Below are 9,318 nucleotides of genomic sequence, written 5' to 3'. Positions count from 1 at the left end.
AGAGCGGGTGGATGATTATATCCCGAGTGCGGGCGCGTGGAGTGTTATAACGAAGGAGGCGAACCGATGGGTATCTCGGGCCGGGTGAGGTGGACGCGCACCGGATAGGCCTTCTTCCTCCGCTCGGACCGACCCGGCGGAGGGAGGGGACGAACTCGGCGCCTGATTTGGCTGGGCCGAGACCCGTGCCGAGGCCGAGGGGGGCGCGAAAAGTGTGCGGTGGACGCGGCGGGGGCTTCGTCGTGTGGGGGCGAGTTCGTGTGTGGCCGCGCTCCCTCCTGTGCTGTGATGCCAATTTTCCTTTGAGGGTTGCCGTGGCCTGCAGTCGGCGGAGTACGTACGCTCTCGCTCCTACTGGAGTTGTGGGTTTCTGGCAGTGGCATGAATGGTTTACTTGGGTCTTTCAGCGGCCGGGCGAGAGCGAGACCGTGAGTCCGACTGACGGGTCGACTGATTTTTCGTGTTCATCGGTTTGCATCCAGAGATTTGAGAGGCTCGGGCCATTTCCGTGCCCGGATTTTCGTTGGGGTTCGTAGCGAAGCGTTTCTTACCGAGAGCTTTCAAGAGAGCGACTCCACGGATGATGCAGTTCGGTTACGACGCGTGGTGCACTATTACGAACTCGTTTGTCAGCTGCCGGGGACGTAGCTTTGCTTTGCAGGCGTGCATGCATGGGGAACGCCGACTGGCTTGTACTATTTCGGGTGGTGGATGCTATCTGCAATGCCGTTACGTGGTTTTCTTTTTCAAAAATAAAATAGAATGAATGGTCATCGGGGGAGAGGTTCCCCACCTGAAAATTTTCCATTGGTTAAAGAAAAGGCCTAAAATACCAGATCGTTTTTATATCGGATAAGTACACAGGAGGGAACAAAAGGAGAATGAACCGCAGGACAAGAAAACCACCAAGATAATTAATTAGGTCCCACGGAAGTATGGCACCCACAACAAATACCGTTCCGGGCCAACTGGTTATGATTAGGAATCGGCACCACTCAAGCTTATATTAGTGCACCTCTCTTACTTTCAAGGCAAGCAGCAAGCAAGAAATCCGCCCATTATTCAGATCAGAGTTTCAGCTGCAATTCTTACATAATTACATTGCCTGTACTCCACAAAGCTATAGATATTCACATGGCGACAGACCGACCATGTTCGAATTCCACAAGCCTAAGCCTAAACATATCGATAAACCCTTTTATGCGCAGCATATAGTATAAGAACATTCAAAGATTCATAACGAACCGAACCAACACAGGAGCATATATATATATATATATATATATATATGATGATACATATCCACTCCATTTTTGCTGGGCTGTGAGGAGATGCTCTGAAATATCACATCTAACGACTCATCAGCCATCTCGAGCTACGACGACACAGGCTTCATCAATCAGGCAGGGCAGTCAAGTGCCTGGCTCTTCCTGAGATTCCAGTGGAGGCCCTCATGGATGCTCCGCAGGAAGTCGGTCGTCGAGTCCACCAGGCACGCCGTGGGCAGGGGCCATGGAGAGACGCTGCAGATGAGGGCGTCGCCTGGCCCTAGCTGAATTCTGCCCTTGCCGTCGAAGGACGCCCAGGCTTGCCCTCTGCTGTTGAACGGTACTTGCACGCGCAGAGTGACGTATTCCGGCAGTATCAGAGGCCGGAATGACAATGAATGGGGGCAGATTGGTGTGAAAAGGATCCCTGGGACCTGCATGCACAGGCAAATCGTACAACTTAAATGAGAAGTAGTAACTGAAGGGAATATGAAACGATTACAAACCAGGGAGCGACAAAAAAAGAACCATCAAAATTGTCTAATTGCTGATACATGATTCTAATCAAATTGTTGGTTGTTGATTCATCTTAATTAATGTTACCATGTACAATGGGTTTTGTGACGATTTGAATAGCTGCTCAGGCAACATTTCAGAATATATAAAATGCATCTAGTAGAAATAGTGACCCCTTAAAAACTGAACTATAATAAACAGGACAAGGTTTTTAGGCCTTTTAAAAACTGAGATCCGCCTCAACTAGTTTTAAAACATATACTTTCCCCATATCATAATATAAGGCCTATTAGTAGGCTTTGACCAAGAATTACTCCACTAATAAATGGTTTATATGATATAAAATCATAATCATCAGCGAGTATTTTAGAAATGAATCTAGTGATACCAATTTCATGTCATATAAATAACAAGTAATTCCTGGTCAAAGTCTTGTCTTAATAAAACCTACTCCCTCCGTCCCATAATATAAGAGCGTTTTTACACTAGTGTAGTGTCAAAAACGTTCTTATATTATGGGACGGAAGGAGTAATATGCATTATATTATTTAATACAGAACAAGGCAGATAATAACCTTTCCAGTGATTTAAAACAAAATACTAATGGTAAATAAAATCTGGGGAGTATATGTAGAGTTAAAGGTATACCTGTGGATGTACCATTGATCCTCCAGCTGCCAGTGAATAGGCTGTGCTTCCAGATGTTGTTGATATTATTAGCCCATCTCCTTGTACGCATGTAACAAAAGAACTATCACAATAGCATTCTAAGTAGGTAAGGTAAGATGACATTCCTCGGTCAATTGTAACTTCATTAAGCACTAGAATCGGTTCCCCGGTCTCAACTTCATCTTTAGCTGCATCACGGATTACATGGCACTGCAGGCGGCTCCTCAGTGTGATGGTAAATGGTCTTTTCAGCACATTCCCCAAGCATTCACGATACTGCTCGCTTGCTAACCTTAAGTCAAGGACAAACTATATAGATGGTGGGTTGAGCACAGAGCATAAAGCTCCACCGAGGTAAAAAAAAAAGTTGTATTACTAATATAGTATAAGATCACTGTTAGTCTGGTACAAAATATGTAAGCACCTCTGGTATAGAGATCGTATGAGATTGTGACACATATAGTGAAGTATGGATGTTAAATCTCTGAGACCAAACATTGCAATCTGCTATGGCCAGTTGCAGATGGAATCAAACATGCCATGGATCTGCTGCAGAGTTGAAAAGGCAGAAGTGCAATATCCAAATTTTAACGATGTAATAACAAAAATAAACAGCAGTGCAGTTTAGCAACATGGTTAGCAAGCACTCATAACAAAAATAACACTGATGATTAAGGATACGGAAGGGAGTCATGAAGCCCAATGATCCAAGAGAGAATGCAACAACTGGGGGAACTGGCCCTTTGAACAATGATGCAGCCTGTTTACAGATGTTGTCATGTTAAAGAGCTCCCTAGCTTAAACTGATTATAAAAACAAGCCATAAATACTGAAAATTATGGAGAACAAACCAGGACAGAATTTGTTTCAACATAACACAGCCAACATTTAGGTTATCGAGCAATTCAATAGTAGGACATTGCTCAGCTTATACTACCAACCGTAGTAGCTGCTAGATTGGAGTAGGTTAGAGTAGGTATCTCTTACTCCTGTGGTGTAGAGTAGGTCTTCTCTTGGTTTTGGTTTTGGCTTTGTCTGTTTTTGGTTTGGTCATCCCCACAGTTGGTAATTTGTACTTTGCGCTCGCCATTCTTTTTCTAATACAATATGAGTTCGAGAAAATAGCTAGGTTAGAGAAGTATCCATGTGATTAGAAATGTATTGAAGAACTCAGTGCTATTGCTCGTAGAACTAGACCTGGCTCACTATCGATAATCCCTGAGGGTTTATTGTAGCCACAAATCAATCAGCCGCCGCATCTTGCATTGACAATAGAAGAGTGGACGAACCACTCTCCAATGTGCTGTTAACTAAGTGAGCACACTTCAACATCTTGCACTCTAGCGGTCTAGCCATGCTTAATAGCATTGATACTTTCCTCTAAGTTGCTCTTACTCAACTTATTCAGTCATCTATCTACAAGTCTCTTCCATCCAAATAGCTTGTATTTTTTATGTACATCTGATAGTTACTCAGTTTCCTTCCAAGGTATATGTAATTGTTTTTTTTTATTTTACATTAACAGAACCTGGAAAAAAACTGTTTGACCTATTCTAATCATTTGGTTGTCCTTATTGCGAGCTGACACTTGCATAGTAAATTCCTATGCACAAAGGAACTAGGCGCACTAATAACACAAAATGTTGTGTTATAAGACTGCTAGTATATTTCATTGAAGGCTGAGCTAAACAAAATGTTGTCTGTGCTCTGTCAAACTAACCACACAACATCCATATTCAATAAACTGTCACAATAATTGTGCTGCATACCCATAGAACAGTTCCATCACCGCCGAGAGTTACAATGAGGTCAACCTTCGTGTGTAATGTCTTCATTTCCTGATCTATCAGATATTTCTGATTAGTTGAGCACTATATGGAAAAGGTTATATGTGACTAAAAGTAGTACAATCAGTGATAGCTTAAAATCATCTATAAGAAAATACAGAAGAACGTTACTGGAAATAATTCATCAATGGAGAAGGAAATGCTTAGTAAAAGATGACCCTCAAGCATTAACAGGAAGTTAGTAACAATTATAGAAAATATAACAACTATTGAGACATGAGAGCAGTTCGTTCTTGGTAGTCTTGGCAGAGGAAACATGTTATCTCACACAAAAACAACATCAGCAAATTTGTGTACTGATGGTAAAGAATAACTGCTCGAGGTAACTATAGACCCCCATACCACTGTCACTTGTTAAAATCACGAGAGGAATTTAGGTGCTTGAGTGTTCGACAATGAGATTGTACAGGAGTACTCCCAAAAGAAACCATGGATGGAGCAGGAATTCAGAATATTACTTGAAAATCCACTTGCATGCTCTGTAACAGTGTAACTCTGAGGTGCATAAGTCCTTCATGTAATTGCTAAATAGCAACATAGCATTTTTCATTCTTCTAATCAACAGCCATAACAATTATTCACATATCAGGTTATAGATATTTTAAAAATAAAATACATCCAGACATTAAAATTACAGCAAATATCCCTATATTCCAAAAGTACAGTCGGAAGCAATGTGGAGAAATGAAATACAATACAATCAAAATCTCTTACCATTATCCCATGTCTGAATAAAGTTAAAGTAAGAATCTTCAATCAGTAGTTCCTTGCTAACTCGTGGTTCTACAAAGATGTTTATATTATTATGTTCTTTAAGCCATCTGCAAGAAAAACACAGAACACTTAGGACATGTGGGCAAATATGTTTGGAGATACAGTTCGACAAGACATTAAGCAGGAGATAATAAGTTCTAGCAAAAATATACTGTTGCGTGGAGTACCAGATAATTGATATTAGTAAAATTCTCTCAGGATAGGCAGCAAAGAAACATACCTAACCATTTCGGAACAGAGAGCATGCACGGAGTTGGAATTAGGTTTAGTCACAAAAAGAACTGTTTGTGGAGGGGAATCCCATTTCAGAAAAATCTGCAAGGACAGTATTTGTTGACATGAAAAAAGATGCAGCAGCTATGAGATTATTTCGAATTCTCAAACAATCATTGCAGATGAGTGGAAACAAATAAGATATTCTGTTCAAAATGGATCAAACTGAGCATAAAAGAGCTACCTGTTTATTGCTGCGTTCTGCTGTTGTAATATCCCCTTTTTCGAAGGACACAAAATCATGCTTGTGCTGACCGTTCTTATCCCCATTGCTACCCCACGAAAGTCTAAATGGTACCTGCAAAGATAAGTAAAAGGTGCTTTTAGAAACAAAAAAAGGACAAGTCGAATTGACTGGAAAAAAGACTATTTCTTCCAACTGTGATAAAACATGAAAAGTGTTCCTGTTATTTGTGTATCACAAGCAAAATGTCATAGACAACTGCTTGTGCTTTTCAGGGAGATTCTTCACTAATAGATATAGCAAATCAAAAATAAATAAAAAATAGTGCAAGTTCAATGGTGCATATTTAATGTGCAAAAAGTTCTTTTCACATATAAGTTTTTATTGGCTTCCTTTTGTTAATCTGGGTGACAACAAGTATTTAGAGGCAGCCAAGCAGCATCAGATGAAGAACAGCTGGATATGAGTTGATTTTAGCATCAAACCACATTACGAAGAAAACACATTAGTATGGTCATATAAACCAACAGCTGCAAACAGACGTATGTGAGGGTATATCCTTGCCCAAAGCCCAAAGGATACCTTTCTTCCAACAATCCTGTCATCTGATTTACGGTTAGGTCCAGGACACTGGTCCTGGAGAATTTGACGTGAGCAGATCCCATGGTTTCCGCAACAGCCTGTTTCATCAGCCGAGGCAGTCTCCAGTGTCAGTTTACTAGCCAAATGCTCTAGCTTGTCCTTGACACAGTTGCTGCAGCCTGCAAATGTTACGGTTTAGTATGAATTTTCTTGACAAAATCAGGTGCATGATAAGATAAAGTAGTCAGTTTGTTAACTTGTTGGACTACATTCGTTATGTATCTGGAATCATGTTATTTGCGTAGTTTCGATACTGATGTGCATGGATAATTAAAAGTACGTTTACATTCTTTTTTTAGAAAGTTCATTAATATTCCACGCACGGAAGGTACAACTTCAGTACAATGGATCCTTCTTTCGTTGACTGATTTGAACTGCTAAGACAATGGAGGCTGATCTAATAATATATCATTATTAAAAATAATAATGTATCATGTAGCGAAATACGACACAAAGATGTTTTGCAGTATTATGTGATAGCTACCATGAACTAGTAAAACTCAAAAATCCAATTGTGTACCTTTAATTACATGCGTGTGTGCCTTGGCTGCCTTCTCTGCTTCATACTTGCGCTTCCACTCGGCTGCCTCTGCTTGAGCAGCAGCTTTCCCTTCCGCAACTTGTCGCAGTGCTTTTCCAACAGCTTCAATTGCAAAGTGTATGTACATTAAACACATGTGTGCAGACACACGTAAGTTTTAGACAGCAGAGTGACAGACTTCAGATGATGTCAAGTATTTGTATTATTACTTCTCATGGCCTCTGCAAACTCATGAAGGTGCGCGTCAGTTGACTCGATAGGAGGAAGAAATGCATAGGTCGCCTCCTCTGATTCCTTGGAACTAACTGTGGTGACGGACCCATTCTCAGCTTGATGTGAGGCAGCTACACTAAGGTTTATTCTCTCATGACAGGTCTGTAATAAAATAAACCTCATTAAGATAATATGAAATCTGACAAGGATAACAGGGTTAACAAGCTTTCCAGCATCAAACAGACCACTCAAAGGAACAGATATAGTACAGGCCAACTACTGCTGGTAGACATTTTATAAACTCTAGAGTATGCCATGTATTAACAGCAGCGATAGACTTAAAAAAACGAAATCACGGGTTGTTTCAATGACTTTAAAGTCTTAGTTTGCATCATATAGTCAGGCATGGTTCGTGAAAATCCTAGTATAGTCAGATATTATAGAAAATTCAGAAGATTTGAAGCAAACTGAGAGGACATGTTTAGTGGTGCATCTAGCAGTAGTTGTGAAGCTGGTAAGGCACCAAACTGTATCGCCTCTACACAACATACATCATCCAAGGTTTTCAGTACTATTTTGGTCTCAAAATGTGCATCAGTCACTATGTGACAAACAAGTCAATGCCCAACAGGACAGCACCACGTATTCTTCTCCCGCGTGTCAAAGATGAGTATTCTATGTGCTTTTGTCAACCCATAGAAAAAATAAGACAGAAGTTAATGATATAATATGTTCAAATACCACAAAGGTGGAACACTTGGGAAAACAAGTGCAAGTTGATCGACAACAACTGAGGCAAGATATATGATCTCAAAGAGATGGCCACTAGAAGTTGATATTAGAAACCGTATTGCAACTCTACAAGAATGGAGTATTTATATACCTACTGTGATCAGTCAATGTTTTTGGACATGATGCACATAGAACAGGGCAGCCTAATAATACTAAAATAATGGGGATGAGCTGAACTGAGTCGCACACAGTTGATGCTTAATCATCCTCTTCAGGGAAGTCTAAGACTACAGGATCAGCAACACGGCATCGCATAATAGGGGCATTTCACGGGCACTCCTGAACTAAATACTCTGCAATGCGCAAATCAAACAGAAATACACACCGAAATTCAGCCGCGCTCAGGCCCCTTCGGCCTTCCGCCGTGGCCCAGAACGGCGCAAACCAAAATTCCGAGCACCATTGGCGTCAGGAGCGCACGAATCGCCCACATTAGCCATAAGGATCCAAAGCAACTGAGCCCTCCGCCCAGGTTCACCCCTCGAAATTTCCCTAAAGTCCGGGTGATCCAACGGCAGAAACCTACCCTCTAAAAGAGAAGTATAAATTCAGAGGAAGCCTCACGAGGCGTGCGTGTACCTTCAGTGCGGCCTCGTCGGCGGACATGGCTGCGCGCGCGATCCGGCAGCTTCCCGCCGCGCCGTTCCCCCCTTCGCCGATAGGGCCGTTCAGGTGGGGAGATGAGCTGTGGAGTTTCCGCCTGCCCTCCGTGTTCGGTTATTAATGGCTTGTGCGAGGCCCGGGCGCTGTGAGCTGTGACGGCTGGAAAGGGCGACGGGCTGACGGGTGGGGCCGGGGCTTCAGTGGGATCCTGGAGTCTGTGCGAGGCACGATTCTGGTGGGCCCTTCGACCCACGGCACCGACGGCAGTGACTACCTACTACAACGAGAAAGGTAGGACACAGCGTGCACGGGCCTCCTACTTCCGCCTCCTGTTACACGAGCACCCCAGGCCAGGACGGGGCTCGCCTGCTTTCATCCCGTGCTTCATTCGCGCTCACTCGTCATTTATTTTACATCAAAATAGTATGTAGTTTATTTTCGTCCAAAATTTTTTTGTACAAAAAAATCCGATATCGCGTGGGCGCGGTTCAGATCTATTGGCGGCCAGTTTGAACGAGTCGTTCGGAGCAGGAGACACTACAAGACGAAAGAAAACATTCGGACAAGCTTCCATATACCCCGAACGCCATAAGCCTAGCCCGTGCAAAACCTCAAAAATTCGCTACATCCAACGCGGCTACTCACTGACGCCGTCCTTCAAACCCTCGCTAGATCCAACTCTCCCTCGCCTACCCTCTCCACCCCCGATCCTCTCCATTGTTCCCCTTCCCCTTCATCCATTGCTCTCCATGGAAGTTGCCATGGCAAGATCTACCGAACAGTAGTCGAAATTGGAGCTAATTGAAGTGTAATCAGGTTATTTTTGCGCACCCATCTTGTCCCCGTCTCTGACCTTGCAAATGTTGCCACGTGGGTGGTACTGTAAGTGACAAGAAAAACCTAAAGCCTGGATTTCATGTAAATCTTGGCATGAACAAATTATGATGTATTATGTGTTATGGTTCTTGCCACGTGTGTGGTGTTGTTCTTGTCATG

The 9,318-nt window shown here is 42.5% G+C and overlaps 1 protein-coding gene across 1 annotated transcript; it reads right to left on the bottom strand.

Moving 5' to 3' along the window:
* Positions 1–1,001: 1,001 nt before the first annotated feature.
* LOC123054233 (putative NAD kinase 3) lies at positions 1,002–8,564 on the bottom strand. Its single transcript, XM_044477957.1, has 11 exons — positions 8,299–8,564; positions 6,924–7,089; positions 6,694–6,816; positions 6,114–6,292; positions 5,532–5,645; positions 5,295–5,389; positions 5,015–5,121; positions 4,223–4,296; positions 3,135–3,213; positions 2,433–2,740; positions 1,002–1,702 (listed from the first exon to the last, which is right to left on the bottom strand). The coding sequence occupies exons 1-11, from the start codon at positions 8,323–8,325 to the stop codon at positions 1,400–1,402; spliced, it is 1,575 nt and encodes a 524-aa protein (XP_044333892.1). The 5' UTR covers positions 8,326–8,564; the 3' UTR covers positions 1,002–1,399.
* Positions 8,565–9,318: the final 754 nt, after the last annotated feature.

This window comes from Triticum aestivum, chromosome 1A (assembly GCF_018294505.1).
Source record: "Triticum aestivum cultivar Chinese Spring chromosome 1A, IWGSC CS RefSeq v2.1, whole genome shotgun sequence".
In the NCBI taxonomy this organism is placed as follows: domain Eukaryota; kingdom Viridiplantae; phylum Streptophyta; class Magnoliopsida; order Poales; family Poaceae; genus Triticum; species Triticum aestivum.
Note: the sequence above shows the minus strand (reverse complement) of the source record. Positions and strands in the feature narration are given on the sequence as shown.

Bases quoted from the DNA above. Each gene is read 5' to 3' on its own strand.
- LOC123054233 (XM_044477957.1), bottom strand. From the start codon at position 8,325: ATGTCCGCCGACGAGGCCGCACTGAAG. The intron at 7,090-8,298 runs GTACACGCACGC...ATTTTATTACAG, and splicing joins CCGACGAGGCCGCACTGAAG to ACCTGTCATGAGAGAATAAA. The intron at 6,293-6,693 runs GTACACAATTGG...TAACATTTGCAG, and splicing joins ACACACGCATGTAATTAAAG to GCTGCAGCAACTGTGTCAAG.